Below are 18,292 nucleotides of genomic sequence, written 5' to 3' on the forward strand. Positions count from 1 at the left end.
TCTGCCCGCAGACGCGGGGCTCTTGCTCACGAGCCCGGGAAGCTCGGGGGGGCATTCAGGGCGCCCAGCGGGCCGCGGGGTGCAAAGGGACCCGCCTTCCTCGGCGCTGTGTACGGATCCCGCTGTTTCAGGCGCGTGCTCGTGCGGACCACCCTCCGAGGGAAACCAGTCACCTCCGCGGGCTCGGTTGCCGGCCGCTCTTTCCATGTGCTGCGCGCCACGGAAACGGCCCCGGCGTGGGAGCGAGGAACCGACTCATTTCCCGGCGGCGTTCCAAGTGGGAGCTCACGCCGCTGCACCCCGAGGCCCCCATCAGCCACACGCATCGCTGCCCCCCCCCCAACAAGGAAGAGCAGCGCTCGGCCGGAGGAACGAGGCGCGTCCCCGCACTCCAGCGTTCCCTTCATCCAGGTCCGGTCGCCCCACCCCGGAGAGTGCGCATCGCGGGCGACAACCACGCGGACGCGTCCACCAGCACTCACGCGCACGCAGACCGTCCTCCACGGGCGACGCCCTGCCACGCAGCGGCGAGAGCGGTCCGCGGGCGGGCGCCGCGAGCAGAGGGGACTGCGGCCCTGGTTACCGCAGCCGCCCCGACCGGCAGGTGTTCAGGACGCATGCGCTGAGCGGGCGCACGCGCGGGAACGGAGCGCCGGGAACCGGACGCCAGAGGCACGTGCGCCCACCTGCCCCGCAAGGAGGCCCCGCCGGAAGCGAGCGTGTTTGCTGGGACACGCACGCACGGGCGCCGCCGTCAAGGCAGAGCTCCTGCGTTCACGCCGGGGCCCAGACGGGAACAGGACCGCGCGGGGCGGTCCGGAGGGCCGTCTCTGCCTCCCCCGCCTTGCGGCTTTCGGAGGTGCCCGCTGCGGTGGCCGGTGGCCGGGATGGGCGCTGAGCGCCCGTCACCCCGCCGCGTGTCCCTCGGCCCCGGCCCCGCCCCCGCCCCCACCCACCGTGGTCGCGGGCCAGCAGGCTCGGAGTCCACCCTGCACGCACGGGTGAGGGAGCAGGCGCAGTCCGAGACGCGCCCCCGCTCCTCCCCAGGCCCCGTCTACAGCGGCCCCACCCCATCGCTCCCAGCGCAGCAGCTGGCGTCCTCTCCGGGTGGCACTTGTCGCAGCCCCGCGACCTGGCCTGCTGCGCTGTCTGCTCGCTCCCCTGACACGTGCCAGGCGCCAGGGGACTGTCCGTTCTTCGGGACGGCCGCGCGAGCCACTGAACGCCCGCCAGTCCAGGCCGAGGCGGCTGGGGGGTGAGCAGCCCCAGGCCGCCCGCTGCAGGCAGAGTCTGAGCACGATCCCGGCCGCGCGTCCTCTCGCCCTGATTTTCGGTCTCCAGTCGGCCGCCTGACAGAACCGCGTGGTCTCCTCTGCCGCTCCTGTGGGACGGGGCCCGTCTCCCGACTGGGGCGGCCGCCGAGGGGGACGCTGCGGGGGCAGCGGACGGGACCCCCAGCACGGCGGGCACCGGGCCGCCGAGTCCAAGCGCGCGAGCGTCTTCACGCCCCGACCCCCTCGCCAGGCCGACTGCAGGGCCCGCTCTCGGGAGCGGAGCGGGTCTGACTGCGCCGGGAAGAACGCCCCGGATCTGGGGACGGCCTCTGCTGGCGGCAGGAGGCCAGGGAAGGGAGGCGCAGCCGGAGGCTGCCGGTCCGCCCGGGGGTTCACGGACGGGCGGGCGGGGTCCTCGCGCCGGCTGAAGAGACGGGCCCCAAAGGCCTCCGCTCCCCGAGCACGCCCTGGACCACCAGGTGGTTCTCCAAACACACACCCGCCCCGCAGCCAGCCCTCACTGGGAGGGACGAGGCGGCAGGACGGCCCGTCCGTCCTCGGTGGGCGCGGCAGGCCCCGGTGCTGGGTGCGCCCTCCGGGTGACGGATGCCGCGGAGACAGAGGAAGTCTGAACGCACTGCGCACGCGTGAGCTGGGCGGCGCCCCTCCCCCTCCGCCCGGGGAATCTCCACCCGCGGGCTGACTCCCGGGGACGCGGCCGACGTCCCGGGGGCAGAACCCGCGGCACAGGAGGCGGCGGCGGCAAAACACGAGGCAGTGAGTCCCGCTGGGGCAGGCGGCCAAGCACACGGCAACGCCACCGCGGTGACCACGGTCACACCGTGAGAGATGCAGGCGACGCAGCTAAACACGCCACTTGGGGGCCTGGGCCGATGAGCCTGCCCGCTCCCAGCTCCCCGCCAGCTCCCCGGAGAAGGGAGAAGGGGTGGGACCCACTGCTGAGCACAGAGCCCCCTGGACGCGTCCGATGACGCTGGGGTGGCCTCCCCGTCCCCTCTCCGAGGGACGGTGTCCAGACAGACGCACGGGCCGCTGCCCTCAGGGGCAGCCCCTCCTCCCCGCTCCGGAGCAGGGCCCCCAGCCGCAGACGGGCCCCCAGGGGTCCCCTCCGGCTCCTTCCGGAAGACGGGACAAAGCCTGTCTGAGGGCCACGAAGCGGCCACCACCCCGCGCAGGCCTCCCACCTGGTGTGTGACGCACGCCCCGGGGCGGCGTCGGGCCTCGGGGTCGCAGAGAACAGCCCGGACGCCGCAGTTCTGACGTGAGGCGCAGTGAGACCCACAGCAAGCGCTTCGCCCCCACGCCGGTCGGACAGGAACGCCCCAGATCACGTGCACCCGGGAAGCAGGGGGCCCTCCCGCGGCGGAGCTCCACGGGCAGGCCCCGCCCCGCCCCGGCCCCAGGCCTCCAGAGGCTGCCGGGGGCCCGGGATCACACGAAGAGCACGGGCAGCTGGAACCCCGCACGTCTGGCCTCCTTCCTGGTCCCCGGTGAACCCGTTACCCCGTCAACAGACGTGCAGCCAGTCCCCCCCGCACCCCCAGCTCTGGGGCACCCACTCCGCTAGCCCCACGCCCGCCCTCGTGCCCCTGCGGCTCACGGCCCGTGGTCAATGCGCCCCGACCTCGGCCCGTCCCCACGCTCCCTCGGGAGGAGGCCTGCCCGCCCGCCCGCCCCGGGTCACACGTGTGCTGACTGAGCTCCTTCCGGGCCGGCCCACTGGAGACCACAGCGGGGGAGGGCGGCGGTCTCGGCCCGAGCTCCCGCCAACTCCTCGCAGGGACGGGGGATGCCTGGGTCAAGCGCGGCTGAGGAAGCCGGGCAGGAAGCGTGGGTTCTGCTCTCAGCGGTGGGAGCCACCGCGGCCGTGTCGGAAGCCGAGTGACACTGTGGGAGAGAGTTTAGAGGAAGTGGGGCCGCGCCGGCGGCCCAGGAGCTCCCAGGCTCGGGGCTGTCCCTGCCCACCGCTCCCTCCCCGGGCCGGCGTCGCTCTCTGAACTCTGAACGCCCTGGGGACCCGCGTGGGCCTGCAGCCTCTGGCCCCTCAAGCTCAGACCACCCTGTCTCCGGCCACCTGCCTGCATGGCACTGTCGTCACGCACAGTGTCGTCACGCACAGTGTCGTCACGCACAGTGTCGTCACGCACAGCCACACCTGGAGCTGCAGGCTGGACCTGCCCTGCCCCACGCCCCACGCCCCACGCACAGCAAGCTGCCCCTCTGGCTTCCTCCGGTCCCCAGCCCCCCAGCGGGGGCTCCCTCCCACTGCGGTGGGCACCCCCTTTATAGGGGCCGGGTCTCGGAGCCCGAGACCACTACCACAGGCCGGGCTGGCGTCCGGGTCTGTCCAGCAGCCCAGCGTGGCTGAACATGCACCGTTAAAAACGCTCGCACAAACCCTTGTTCTAGAAAAGCCAACGCTGAAAACCACCTCCTACGAAGTCCTCGCACTCCCTCCGCCGGAATGACGACCGGGGGTGTCAGCATGGGAAACGGGGGCCGGCAGGGAGCCAGGCCCGTCCGCTGCTCCTGGGGATCAGGGGTCTTGCCCAGCACCCGTGAGCGCTCCGCCCGCTAAAGGTCACTGAGGGCACCGGTCAAGTTCAAGCCTCGAACACTGAAAAGGATGAGCTGCGTCTCCTGAGGTGACAGCAGCAAAACGCTCCTGCGTTTAATGACCGATCTCGGGCGTCTGTCTGGGGGGTGGGCGCGGCTGGCGCCCCGAGTCACGTCTCCTCCGTTTACCCCTCCCCCCACCTTCCCTCTGGTCACCGCCACCCCGGCCTGCACTTAGAAGTGTCCGATACTCTCAAAGCCGCGTGTTTCGTGCCGAACACTCATGCACTTACGCCGTGAAGTCACACCCCCAGTGGAAGCAACACGTGCTGTCTGCCTTCCGCCTGCTTTTCAGAAAAGACTAAGCGGGCTGCCCGCCTAAACGAGGAGGGAGGAGCCCCGGAGAACCCACGCGTCGGGCTATCGACACCAGCAGCAAAAACCCCACAGGGCGTCCTGTCTTTTAAAAAAGCTTCAAAATAACCCCCCCTTGTCTATGGTTGCGGCTGCCCCCGAGTCGGGCCCTCCGTGAAGCCCCTCCGTGAAGCCCCCCCCCCCCCGGGAGCGGCTCCCGGACACACCAAACTGCGGGGAAAGCAAACAACCCGACATCGTCACACCGTTTCTGTCCCGGGAAAACCGTTCCTTTCACGACTTGTCAATACTCACGAAGCCCGAATGCCGCGGCCAGAAAGCGAGGAGGGCCGGGCGACTGTACGCTGTTTCGTCGGGGGGACAAAATGAGGAAGGTGGTAACGCTTACACAAAATTTCCTTTGGATTCATCTTTGCATGGGAATGATAAAAACAGCCCCAGCGCCAGTGAGCTGGAAAACCACCTACTTTTCCACGGCGTACAGTCTGTTGCTCCTCGGAAAGATCTCCCTGAGCCCCAAGCATCCGCCCGTGTGCGAACCCCGAGTAGCCGCACTGCGGGCCACACCCTCTGAGGGTGGCCGGCAGCTGGACACAGCCGCCCGGGCTGCCCGCAGACGACACAGGGGCGCTGTGACAAAGGGTGGGCACGGAGCCCCCTGAGCCCCGACCTGCCAGCCACCCTCACGCGGCCGCGTGGCGGTCAGGGGCCCTCCCTACGGCCGGGCTCCCAGCTCCCCAGGTGTCGACCCTGCGCCCCGACCCCAGCCAGGTGGGCACTCTCACCCTCACGGCAGCTCTCCCCGAGGTCCCCACACTGTCCCGAGGCCTGCCCCTGCGAGCAGTTTCTCCACCCCAACGTGCTGTGGGGGGCTGTTCTGGGCAGCCCAGGGGGGTCAGCGACATCCCCGCCCCCTCCGGCAGACACCAGTGGCCCATGACCTGGGTGAGTGACCTGGCTCCCGCTGTGACGGCCGGGACTCAGGCAGACGGGCCCTGGGGACAGAGCCCTCCGGGAGGACCACCGCTCGGCCCCGCCCTGGTGTCTCTACCCCACCCCCCCAGACGGGTCGGGGCTGACCTGCAGGGGGGCCTGCCGACACCCCCGAACCCGGAGGGCGCCCCGGCCCCACTCTACACCCACCCAGTGCGGCTACCCAACCCCCAGGCATGCACCACAAACTGCTACTGCGTGTCAGGCATCTCAGTAACTGTAAGAAGTCGGGGAAAAGACAAAACTAAGCGGTGGGGCCCGAGTGAAGGGCCTGCGGGAGTGGGAGGGGCTGGACCTCGGGGAGGAGGGCAGGCCCAGCGCTGGTGCCTCTGGGACACGGTTCCCGGCTGTCCTGTGCCCAGACCACGGCTCGGGCACAGGTCTGACTCGGCTGCCCGGGGCCCGGTCCCTGCGGCTCCGAGGCATCGCCACCGGGCAGGGCAGCTCGGCAGCCCAGGCAGAGAGGGCAGCTGCTTGGGACGCGGACGTCGTGGGCGGGAGCCCGGGCAGCCGGCCGGTCGGGTGGGCTGTCTGTGGGAGGGCGGCCGGCCCAGCCGGCCCCTGCAGGTGGGCTCACCCCCAGGGGACTCCCGTGCAGACCCCGCAGGGCGGACGGGCTCTGCTGTCACGTGCACTGTCGTCACCAAGCAGCGGTCCCCCTTGTCCGCTGTGGCGCTCTCTGGGAAGCGCCAGACCGGCGTGGTGACGGCACACACACTCAGCTGGCTCCCCGACCACCCTGCACACGGCCAGCACGGAGTGCGGACGGCGGGTGCGCCTGATGCCACAGCCGGGGACACGAGCTTCCTTCTCCACAACCGTCGGCGTCACTCCCCCCGGAGCGGGACACCCGCAGCCTCGGAACCCCACTGCGGCAGGCGGGGAGCCACGGAGAGTCGCCAGCACCTCCCGAGTCCCGAGTTCGAGGCCGGGCAGCTGTGCCTCCAGCTCCCGGGCACTGGGCATCGGTCGCCGTGTCCAGCCTGGGAGCCGCATTCGCCGACAAGGGGGCAGCCGAGTGCTCCACCCGCCTGCACCGCAAAGAGCCACCGGACGTCTCTCGGCCACTGCGCCTGTGAAGCGACCACGACGCCTCTCACCCGCGCCTGACCCGCACCCGGGCGGCGCGGGGGTGTGACCGACAGGGCTGGAGCCCAGACCATGAGGCAAGAACGAACAGGTTCCCGGAACACAGGGCGGGAGGCGTGGCCGAGCCGTGGAAACATCCGTTTCCTGACTACACGCTGCGTCTACAGTTTCTTCGTTCTGTTCTCCCCAAACACCCAACAGCAGACGTCTCCACGGGGTCATTTGTGTCGCACGCTCACAGTGCAGACACTCGATGTGGGTTTAAATCTCACCCTTCCACAGACACGTCCAGACGCGCACTGTCATCTCACCAAGCGACACGTTTCAGCTGCCGCCTTCAGAGACAAAGGTCTCCGCCTCACGTTCAGCCTCAGCCCACCCGGCGGCTGCCGGCGCCAGCGGCTGTTCTGGCGTCTCGGGGAGGCCCTGGCGGACCTCACGCCCCACGTGGCCCGGGAAGTCCGAAAGCGGCGTCTGTCCTTACGAGCAATGAGCTTCTTCAGAGCCCATGCCAAGGCAGGCCAGGCAGCAGTCTGCCCACTGCTGCTGCTGCCGCCGGGCCAGACTCTCCTGGGCCCCCCCGTCTGCAGGCCCTGAGCACGCCCACCTGCTTGCACGCCCACCTGCTTCCCCCGTCTGGCTCACCGCCGGGCGGTGCCCCGCCACCTGCTCTGGCGGGAACTCCCTCCGAAACCCTGGTTCCATTCTCACGCGTCCACCCCAGCAACCTGGGCTCTAAACGTCTCATCGCAGAGCAAGCCCGGTGGGGGGGGGGTAGGTGGTGAGAACGGACCTCCGGCCCTGCACCGCTGTCCCCAGGCGGCCCCCACAGCACCCCGCCAGCGGCACAGGGAGGACGTCCCTTGCGCAGTCTGCGCCTCTGCTCCCACGTCCCACTGCTCAGACGCCGGCCGGCGTGGCCCTGCGGCCGGCTCCCCGCAGCCAGGGCCTGCGGCCACGCAGAACCACCCCCAGAGCGCAGCCCCCGCCGAGCACAGGGCAGTGTGTGAGCGGCTGGACCGTCCAGAGTGGCCGCTGCTCCCTCAACCACGAGACGCACCGTGTCCCCTCCGGGCCTGGGAACCAGGAGGACACATCCATCGCTGACCGCCGTGGACGGGGGGGCTCCAGGGTTAGACACCCAGCCCGTCCAACCTCACCGGCATGGAACGCTGTCCCATTACAATTCTCTCTCTGGGACGCGATATTTAGCTGAGGATGAAAATGTTCTTTTACCTCGCAATACAAATTAGTTGTGATAGTACTTTTTCCCAAATTAAGAAGTTCCCCCACAGAGGTACAATAATTCAAACTCTGACAGTTTCAAATAAATTCAAGTGTTCTTACTAGAAAAACACTATTATGAAAGTGCTCCCTTTCCCCCATCTTCTCCTAAATATTACTTTTCCTCCTTTTGACAGGTCATGTGTACTAGCATCGCCAGCAAAAATACCATTACATCGTTCATTCATATTCCTCTCTCCGCTTGCCCAACACCAGTCCGAGGTCTGATCAAGTCAAAGAGCGAACAAAACGAGACACTGTGACTTCGTATTCATGCTGCCAGTCATCTCTAGACACCCCCAAACCCGTTTCCGTTCTGCCTTCGCGGCACATTCCCTGGCTCACGGGCAGGAACCCCCAGAACCCCCGCCCGTTCGTTCGCCAGGACCCCACGCCCGACGCCCCGCCTGGGAGCTCCCAGGCCCGCCCGCGCTGCGCCGCAGCCCGGCAAACAGAACCTGGGCTGCGGCTCCGATCCGGGGACGGCCCTCCTGCACTAGCTGCCGCGTCCGTCCCCCCTTCTGGGGCGGCCCCCTCGCCAGCTCCGGAGCCCCGAGTCTCACGCCGCGCCCGCGCCCCGCAGGCGCAGGCCTTCAGTTCGCAGACAAACCCCGCGCTGACCGCGTGCAGTCCAGTCCCAGCCCGACTTCCTCCCTAACCGAGGAGCCGGGCAGTTGAAGAAGTTGCGAGTGCGATGGTTTCAGGTTACTCCTGCAAACTTTCTTAACTGAAGCTTGAAGAGAGCAGCGAAACGGCACACACCCGCCATCGGGGCTGAGCACGGACGCCGGCGGGCCGGGCACCGCCTGGAAGAGGAGAGATCGGGGCGCCCGGAGCTCCTGCGGCAGGGCCTGCGGACCGCAGAGCGGCCCAGTCCCCGGTGACGCACCGCAACCTGAGCCTCCCCGGCAACCGGTTCGGGCTCCAGGGGTTCGCCGCAAGGCCGCCGCATCAGGGCGGAGGCAGACACCGGGACAAGGGGTCTCCTTGCGCTGACCTAACGCACTCACGCGGCTCCGCGGCCCGGCTCTCTGCCCCGACGTGGCGCGTCTGAAGGAGGGAGGTCTGCAGGCTGGGTGCAGTCGGGGCAAACGTCTCTGCCGCGACTTTCGTGCCTCGACCTCGCCCCCCTGCTGCACGGAAAACTCCAGCTCTCACCCATCTGCTGCCCGACCTCTCCTGAGCCCGCCCGCGGTCTGGGCCCGGGGGAAGAAAACAGGAGCTCAGAGCGCCCTCTCCCAGCCTCCGCCGCGCAGTGCTGGCCAAGGTCAGGGGCTGTCTGTTCCCCGAGCCCCACAGCGCGACCCGTGCACGGCCCCCCCACCCCCGGGAGAAGGGGCTCTCTGTGGCATCTGCACTCGCCCTCCCCGGGGCACAGCCCCGCGTGCGTGTGACCCGACACCAAGCAGACACGCACGCTGCTGGTCTGGTCCCTCAGCTTCGCAACCCGCTCCTTAGAGGGTGACCGAAAAGTGTGTCACCTCCAGATCTCCAGGTTTGGAAAGGTGCACTTATCCCAGAACGGAAGATTAAAGCTGTAACTCTCTACTAAAACGTCAACTTCCCAATGGGTGTGCTTGGAAACACCCTTCTCATCTAGGGTGGAATGAACCAATGAGCTGGTCACAGTGGAAATTAAACGCTTTTCGAAGCAAAACTTAGCAAAACGTCGAGGAGGGCGTGTCCGGCTTTTCCAGTCAGTCACGCTGGTGCTCGTCGTCACTCCGCCCGGACACACGCGCACCCCCAAGCTTCTCTTTCGGGGGGGCCGAGACACGGCACCCGCCTGCCCTCCCAGACCCTGTCCTGGCTGAGATGCACAAACTGCGGCTCCCGTGGCCGCTGCCAACGCGCAGGCCAGGCAAGTTGCGCAAGGCCCCGCCAACCCGGCCGCCGGGGGTCAGGAGTCACTGAAGAGGAGATTTAGCACGTCAGCAGCAAGGCTGGCCTCGCCCCTTGGACCGGGGGTGCGAGCACAGGCTGACCGCCGCTGCCCGCCGAGGTCTGCGGGGTTACTCATTAACCGCCCCACCGCAGACCCAGGCCCCTGCAGACCCAAGCGCCAGAGGCCGGCCTGAGGGGCGGCAGAGGGAGGGGGGCTGCCCCAGGCCTCGCCCCGCTCCCCAGCTACCAACCGGACAGGGCTGCCCAGTCCTTCCTTCCAGACGCTTCCTGGTCCCCTGCTCTCGAGAAGCGTGCCCCCCGACCTCTGCCCACTGCTCCTCGTTCCCCCGGGGGCAAGGTCCACGTCCTTCCGTTTCCCAGCTTGTTGTCCACACTTCCCAAGAGCCCCGTCCGACGCCCGCGGGGCCCGCAGTGCAGGGCAGCCCGGCAGCCGCTCCAGGCCTGGGAGGGGCAGCTGCGGGGACGGAGACCCCTGCGTTCCCCGGCAGGAGGAGGCTGCGGGACTCGGCTGCTCCGCGCCGAGGAACCACAGCAGCTGGTGGCAGAGAGACGCGGCGGACATGTCTCCTCGCGGGCGGGGGTCCTGATCATCCGCGGGACTCGCTGTCAGAGGGGGGGGACCCGCAGAGATGCTCTCAGGCCCCTCCAGGACCACGGCTCCGTGCCACCGCCCAGGCCCCCCGAGGCCGAGGGGCTGCGCTGCCAACGGGGACACGTCACGGGCCCTTCGTCCCGCTCGACGCCTTCCACTCGGCTGGGGGCTCGGACGACCTTCACGCGGTCGCCCACCTGGGCCTCCTGACCCAGGGCCCACCAACAACAGACTTTTTTATGGGGGCGGGAGAGGGGCGTGCTCACAGATGGGCTCGCAGACTCCCGAGTGCACACCTGTTCCGTTCACGGGTGGGTCTGGGAGGCCAGCTCTGTCGCCAGCTGCCCAGAGTCCCAGAGTCCCGGCCGGAGAAGCGTCAGGCAGCCCCGCCCCAGAGCGAGCCAGTGTCCCGGCACCTGCTTCGGGGCCCCTCCGTCCTCGCTGTGAGGCAGGGCGACGCAGGATCCAGGAGGCAGAGGCGACTCCACACGGCGCCCTTCCCCCACACCAGGAGCCCTCCCCCCCCCAGGGGGGCGGCCGGCCCTCCCCACCCCCAGGGAGGACCCCGGACAGACACCCGTGTGGGACAGCCCAGCCCCCCGCACGGCCCGCGTCTCCCCGAAGACGCGCAGCCCCGTCGTCACCCGTCACAGGAAGCGAAGTCCGTAAAACCACAGAAAGGGCCGTCTCCAGACACACGCCACTCGGAGAGTGCCACTCTGACGGTCACAGGCCCATTTTCTCGACGGAAGTTCTTCAGCTCAACAAGAACCTGCGACCCCGGGAGCTGAGGACGGCGTGGCGTCAGGAAGCCGCACGGCCCGGCTGCGGCCTGACAGCTGGCAGGGAGCCGCCGGCGGCAGACACGGGGGTGGGCGGAGCCCCGCGCTCTCGCCCGCCCGGCGCAGCCGGGAACCACACGCGAGGGGCGCCCACCTGGCCGCACACGTGCGGACCTCGTCCCACTTCTGCCCCCCTTCCTCAGCTGCCCCACCCATCACCGTCCGACCGGCAGGCTCTCGGCGCCATGCAAACACGGCAGCAGTGTCCCGTTTCGCACCGAACCCGGAGCAACCGGACCGCAGCCACAGACCCCGCCTGCACGGGAGAGAAAGGGGGGCGGGCGGGCGGGTGGAAACGAGTCACGTGAGGTCAGCTCGGAGTCAGGGGGACGGTGCGGGGCGCCCGTGCTCCGGAGGGTGACCCCGATGCGGGGACAGCCCCGGCAGAGCCGGACCGGACTTACCTCTCCTCGTCCCATGGGCCCGCGAGCAGGCAGGCCTCTCCGGAGACAGCCGTGTTCGTGCTCTGTACACACGAGTCCCTGGCCCTCCTCCCGCCGTGTCCGGTACTCCTCACTCCCAACTCAGCACCTGCAGCCGAGGAAGCTCGGAGCACACGCCCGTGACTCCGCACTCCACACAGCTGCCTGCCAGCTCCCCGCACCTGTGAAACCTGTGACTGGCAGCCGGCGGGCCCACAGAGTCCCGGACGCCCCCTCTGCTGCGTCTCGGGTGTCTGTCTGCCCCCCACACCGCCAGCGACCCCGCAGCACGTGACCCCCTGCTGACGACGCTCGCGCCGTTCCTGGGCCACTGTCGTCCTCGCCACCCTCTCTGAGGGGGAGAGGGCGTTGAGCCGGGGACCAGGGCGCTGGGATCTGACTCAGAGCGAACCCTCAACGGTGATCTCGCTGGAATACACAGTGTGGCCAACCCAGTGTCAGCCAGACACGCCCTGACTCACACGTGAACTGTCTCCCCTTCCACACAGTGCGCCCACGCCCCGGCCACCGGTCTCCAGATGCCCCGGACACACGCGGCACCGAAGTGCAGGCACACCAGTCCCCGCGGCCCGGCACACCAGGTGCAAACAAACATGTACTGAAGTGTCGGTGACGGGGAACCTGGAAGGCGGGGCTGGGGACGAAGTGACACCTCCTCTCTCCGGTTTTGTGAGTAACAGGTCTTTTATTGGTAGTAAACTAGGGCAAACAATCAGAGTAATACATATGCAGTTTTCAGTACACACAGCAAAAGTTATCAAAGAAACTCAAAACCTGCAGGGAACTAAACGCCGGAGGGAAATCATACCCCTTAAGGTCCAGTGGTGAGGTCCTGTCCGCCCTTCGTGACGGCCTGCGCCCTGTCCCCAACAGAGCGGAACCGCACTTGCTTACCAAAATGAGAGATAACAGACGTTTGAGAACCGAGTGTACTTGAGAGGGTTAATTAAACACATTTTCTAAGCATCTTGCAGTGACAGGTAGGTGACCCTTTAGCTGGGAAAGCACACTTGGAGAGGGAGGAGAGTGGGGGGGTTCACTAGTCTTCTGCAACCATTGCAATAATTTCTCGTCTTCCAAACACTGCTTCGTAACGGGAGTGTCGCACGCTCGCATGACTCTCCTTTGCTGTACAGGGGCCGCGCCAGGCCGGTCACACGACGGGCCGGCGCCCACTCAGCGGCCCTTTCCTGGCGTCAGGGAGCACGTCTGACCGCGACGTCACCAAAGCACATAAAAACGCGTCAGCGGCGACGCCGGAGCACATTAAAAACACAATCGGGAGAGGAACACGGTGGCTAAAAAGCGGTTCCGGCAGAGCCGCTGCTGCCAGTGGCGGCCGATGGCCACTCGGGCGGAGCGCAGGCTGTGACGCCCTCCCGCGACCCTGGACCGGGCCGACGGACGCACCTCCAGAGGACGTCCCAGGCTGCGGCTCCAGGGCGCCCCTGGCGTCACCGCTGGGGGCAGGCACACCCCCGCGTCAGCCGTGTCACCACTGGGAGCCCAGCCGGGCCAGTGCCCGCAGCCCCGAGGACGGGCGGCCACTGTCACACGTGAGCATCCGTGTGGGTGGGTTGTCGGTTTGAAAGTGGGGGCTGCCGGGTGTTCATCTTACCATTCAGTATTTGGATGCCACAGGCATGTAAAATGCATAATGAATTACCTACTGGAATGTAACTCATCCTAAAATTTAAACTGTGAAGACAGGAAGAGAAAACAAGGCCCAGAACTCTTGGGAAGAGGGTGGGTTAAGGAGAACAAAAACAAAGAACGAAAACCCCAGAAGTGTGGGTGACCTATAGTAACGTAAACAAGAGGACAGTGTCTGTGGGCTATACACAGTAACAACACCCCCCCCCCCCCGAAACCCAGAGGGCCGTGTGGCTGCCACCCGGCCTCTAACACTGGAGGAGCCCGCGCGGGGCCGCAACACTGTGCTCGTCGGCGTCCGCGGGCCGGGCGGAACCGCGGCCGCGTGGCAGTCGGGGCGAGGCGAGGGCGCGCTCTCTTCTCCTTCTAGTAAAGCTATCATTCCAGGCTTTGATCAGAGATCCGAGAATATTTGTTCTACTAGGCTGGAATGAACGTGGTTTGGAAGTTCAGAGTACATTTAAAAGCTGCAAGAGAACATAGGTAGCCAACTTCTCAGAATTTTGGACCAGCCCGGATGGAGACAGCAATCTGAAATGTTTCCGATCCCTTACTCGGGTGATGAAACTCGCGAATCCTATGGGCCCAGAGCAATGTGAAATGTTTCCGATCCCTTACTTAAATGCTGACACGTATACCACACTACCTGTAAATTGGATATTCCATTACAGTGATAACGTACAGAATTCCCATGCGTTATTACACTTTCCTGAGAGTAAAGCAATTAGAATAACCTTAATCCTAGCAACAAAGTTTTTTTGTGTTTTTTTTCCTTTTGTTTTTTTGTAGGGTTTTTTGTTTTTTATTTTTTTTATTTTTTTGCATTTAAAACTTTTGGGCTATTCCCTGACCATCTATACATGTAAATTTGATTGCTAAACATCGTCACTTTGAATGTCAAACTATTTTTAATCTATCGATTTTGATTAAAAATCATAATAGAAACAGCTAAAATCACGCTAACAAAATAACCTAGATGTGAAAAGTTGCATTGAAAGGGCATTACATTATTCTCGTAGGATCGTGTAAAACATTCCAACGGCAGTGTTCTCAGAACAAAACAGAATGACACCAGGAGGCCTCCAGCCGGTCCCGTGGGGCCCTTACCTGTAACTCTGGCTGGTGGGCGTCTTGACTCTGGTACTACATGGCTCACTGACATCAGACATCATATTTGTGTACCCTGAGAAATCGGACACTGAAGTCCTGACTCGATGGTCCACCTCCCCGTTCGAGTTGCTGACAAAGGTCATTGGCACCCTGCCGCCCGACTTGAACTGAGAGCCGAACGCCTGCGCGAAGTTCTCGATCTGGTACGTCGTCCTGGGCTCTACGTCCTTCTGGGCGTCCATCTGGCTCGCTAACTCCTGAGACGGGATCTGGAAGCTGGCTGAGGACTCCAGGTTCTTCTGCGGCTCCTTCTGGCTGGTCAGTTTCTGGGACGCGGGCTGGAAGGCCGGCGAGGCCTCCAGGTTCTTCTGGGAATCGATCAGGTCGTCCAGCTCCTGAGAAGGCGTCAGCTGCTGGTGGGCGGCGTCCAGAGCAGACAGGTACAGCCCCGGCTGCGAGCCGAACAGCATCCCGAAAGGAGGCTTTGGCAACGAAGACGGCAACACTGAGGTAACGGATTGGCCGAAACCACACTCCAGAGGGGACGTAGTGTACATCTGCTTCTCCGGGAACAGAGTGTGGTTGTGCAGAGGTGAGGACAGACTGACAAACTGGAAACCGTGTCCGAGCGTAAAGCCTGCGTTGGTGGACTTCTCGAAAGCCTGCTGGAGGTATTTGGAGTATTCTTGCAGCATGCTCGCCTTGTCGCTGGAGGGGGTCTGCGTGCCCGGGCTCAGGCTCTCTTCCGGAACCAGCTCTGAGTGTCCCCCTGAGGCGTGCAGATCCACACGCGTCTCGCCCATGTTGAAGGGGTCCTCCTTCTGGCCCTCCGACTTGCTCGAGTACTGATCCAGGATACTCTGCAAGACCTCGTCGGGGATGCCCGACTTGTCGTGGCCGGACTTGACCTCGGCGGTGAGCGCCGAGGAGTCGATGAGCGACAGCGGGGCCTCACTGTCCAGGACGCTGGCCCCCGCGGACTGGATGACAGACTGCTGGGGGACCATGTGTCCCACGTTGATCGAGAAGGCACTGTTGCTGGTGGCAGTTGGCAAGTATCTTCGTTTCTTCGAAAACTGCATGGCGTCGTCGTAATTGCTGTTCATCGGGCCCGGTTTGCCGCCCGCGCCCTGGAGAAGGCTGATGGTCTCCACGCCCGACGCCATGCCGAGGGGGCCGCTGGGCTTCCCGGACAAGGACTTCTGCCCGACGATGTCTGGCAGCGGCGACACGAAGTTCAGGTAGTTTTTGTCTGTGTTCTTCCTGTTTCCTTTCTTGAAGATGAGTTTTGGCACCCTTCTCTGAAGTTCGTCGACGCCGCCGCCCAAGACGCCGCCGCTGGGAGACACGGCAGGCATCTCCACGGAGTACGTCTGCATGCTCACGCTGCCGGCGGCGAGCTGCACGTCGCCTGCCTTCCCGGCCTTGTGTTCCTTGTTCTCAGCGGCTCCGCTCTTGGACTTCGTCTTCCTCCTTGAGGAGCTGCTGTTTCCCTGAGACAGCGCGGCCAGGGTTCCCACGTTGCTATGGTTCGAGGAGCCAGGGTCTGCACTGGGGGCTCCCTTAGCTATGGCTTCCCCGCACGTGCGCCTGTGTTTCAGCAGTCTATCAGTCCTGGAAAAATACTGCTGGCAAGTGTCACACTTGTATGGCTTTTCTCCACTGTGCGTCCTCTTGTGTCTCTCCATGTGGTACTTCTGGATGAACTTCATGCTGCACTGGTCGCAGCCGAACGGCTTCTCGCGGCTGTGGATCTTCTCGTGGCGCTGCAGGAGGTACTTCTGGATGAAGCCCATGCTGCACTGGCCGCACTGGAAGGGCCGCTCCCCGGTGTGAATGAGGACGTGTCTGCGCAGGTGGTAGGAGCTCCGGAAGGCCGCGCTGCAGTGGTCGCAGATATGAGGTTTCTGGCTTGGGGACAGGACCGCGCCTTCTCCGTCTCCCACCAAAGACGGCTTGGAGGATGCGCTGGGCTTCCTCTTGGCTTTGATTCCCTGAGATTCTGGCTTTGGCCTCTTCGCCTTCTTGACGTTCGCGTCCTGCTTTGGCTCCTCGCCGCCGAGCAGGGCATCGCGGTGCTGCGGGGCCTGCGGCTGCTGGTGCAGGACGCTGAGGTCCTGGATGACGCCAGGGCCGCCCCCCTCGCCGCCGCCGCCCAGGCCCCGGTCCTCGGCGCCCGCGAACAGCCCCCCGTAGTGGTGGTGCTGCTCGTCCGGATCGGCCGGCTTCTCCTGCTTGATGCTGACCAAGGGCTGCAGAAAGCCCCAGGAGGCCCGCGGCGCCGGGAAGGCCGCGCCCGAGGCCGCCGGCTCCTTCTTGAAAGTCATGTCCGGGGCCGGCGGCGGGGGCGGCTCGGCCGGGGCCGCGGGGGGGGCGAGCACGCACTGCGGGGGAGGGGCGGCCGGGCCGGCCGGCCGGGCGAAGCTGGCGACCGGGGGCAGCCGGTGGTTGAACATGACCAGGCTCTGCGGGAAGCTGGGCTCCATCTCCGCCCGCCTGCCGGAGCCGCCGCTCAGGAACCCGCCGCCGACTCGCATGCCCCGGAGGAGGCCTGGCTGCGGAGGGAGAGGGGGACGGAGAGGCGGTGGGGCCGGGCCGCGGGACCCGGAGCCCCGCCGCCGCCCGCACTAAGGCCCGCGGCGCGCGCGCACCGCCTGCCCTCCTCCCGGCCCGCCCGAGCCGCGCCGCCCCCGCCCGCACTTACGGTCCCGCCGCCGCGCCGCCGCCGCCGCCGCCGCCGCCTCCGGTTAATAAAAATAACGCCGTCCTCTCCACAATGGAATTAAAAGCCTCCCCCGCACTGCGCAGGCGCGGCGCGGGGTCTGCCGGGAGTGGCCGGCCCGACCGAGGGGAGCGCAACGCGGACAGCGCGCAGGCGCCGCAGCTTCCGCCCGGACCTCCTGTCAATCACCGGAGCGGTTGGGCGCAGGGGCTACCCGGAGCTAGAGGGGCGGGGCCTAGGGGGACCCTCCAAAGAGATGCCTCCGTGGCAGACAGATCTGATTGGTGGGCGGCGGTGAAGGACAGGACGTGAGGAGGGCCTCTGCGGGAGGCGTTCCGGAGGTGGACCCCCAGGGGCGGGAGGTCCGGCGGGCGGGGCTCCAGGGCCGCCTGCGGGTGGGGGCTGGAAACTGAGGCCTGCGCGCCCGCCGCGCTCCATTTTACAGTTTGCGGTCCAGGTAGCCAATCAAAGTCCAGACCCCCGAGGGCTGCCCCCGGGGCGCCGCTGACGCCACCTAGAAGCCTTCCACCCCAGAGAGCCGGCATTTATTCAGTCACGTGGCTGGTGTTCTAGTGCGGGGACCCTTTCCAAGGGGCGCACGTCCTTTGCACTTGCAGGAAGAGCCTACTTGGAAACCGCAATAGAGGTACCGTTGCGCAAAAAAAAAAAAAAAAGGTTGTCTTGCTGCCAACCTACCTGAAGGCTACAGGAAAAGGAACCGGCGTGAGCCAGGTGCAGCAGCCGTGTAAAACACGCCCACGTGCGGATTCATCCTCGGCGGTTTAAATCCCACGCCTGCTCTGTCTGCCTGGCGAGTGTGTCTGCGGGCTTACCCCGCCGCCTGGCCCGTGTGTGACTCGTGAGAACGGCCCCCAGGCCTCCTTCCTCCCCACCCCGAAGGTCTCTGCGGGGATCCACTCTGTCCTTCCCCGGATTAGACTCCTGAGAAGCGGGGTGGGGGGCCAGGAGATGCAGAATAGGGACCAGGACAAAGTAACATCTTGAAGTCAAAGCTAGATCAACCAAAATCAGACATCACCCCCTAAGGTACACAAAGCACTCACTTGCACAGCAAGCATGCACAAATCTAATCCAGCAACTTTCCTTATAGAGTGTTGATGAGTCCCTGAAACTTTTTTCATAAAAGAGAATAACAATAATTTATTTGCGTAACATATTCTCTTCATGACACGACCAGTGCGTTTTTAACGCAATATTTCTAGCTAAACCCCTTCTCATAATTCAGTAATAAATGACTTTTCTGAGAAATTTCACCACTGAAGCCATCAAGATTATTAATGCATCCTTATGGGCCCCTCTCTGGGTCTGCTCAACACTTACAGACAGTATTTAATGAGCATCGTGAGATAAGAAACACTCGCGTTTTTCTAGCTGCACGCAACGACACAGCGTTCTGCCACCGGCCCCATGGG

The 18,292-nt window shown here is 65.4% G+C and overlaps 1 protein-coding gene across 3 annotated transcripts; it reads right to left on the bottom strand.

The window, feature by feature from the left end:
* Positions 1 to 12,039: 12,039 nt before the first annotated feature.
* Positions 12,040 to 16,965, bottom strand: ZNF281 (zinc finger protein 281). 3 transcript variants are annotated; one of them, XM_045816766.1, is made up of 3 exons: positions 16,842 to 16,965; positions 14,135 to 16,688; positions 12,040 to 13,494 (listed from the first exon to the last, which is right to left on the bottom strand). In XM_045816766.1, exons 2-3 carry the CDS (start codon positions 16,672 to 16,674, stop codon positions 13,488 to 13,490), a joined length of 2,547 nt encoding a protein of 848 aa, XP_045672722.1. In that variant the 5' UTR covers positions 16,675 to 16,688; positions 16,842 to 16,965; the 3' UTR covers positions 12,040 to 13,487. The 3 variants fall into 3 exon arrangements, with proteins under 3 accessions (XP_045672722.1, XP_045672713.1, XP_045672731.1); XM_045816757.1 differs by having other exon boundaries at positions 14,135 to 16,692; positions 16,842 to 16,958; XM_045816775.1 differs by having other exon boundaries at positions 12,040 to 16,692; positions 16,842 to 16,958.
* Between the last annotated feature and the right edge of the window lie 1,327 nt (positions 16,966 to 18,292).

Source organism: Phyllostomus hastatus, unplaced genomic scaffold (assembly GCF_019186645.2).
Source record: "Phyllostomus hastatus isolate PE091 unplaced genomic scaffold, TTU_PhHast_1.1 phas_contig_148, whole genome shotgun sequence".
Lineage (NCBI taxonomy): Eukaryota > Metazoa > Chordata > Mammalia > Chiroptera > Phyllostomidae > Phyllostomus > Phyllostomus hastatus.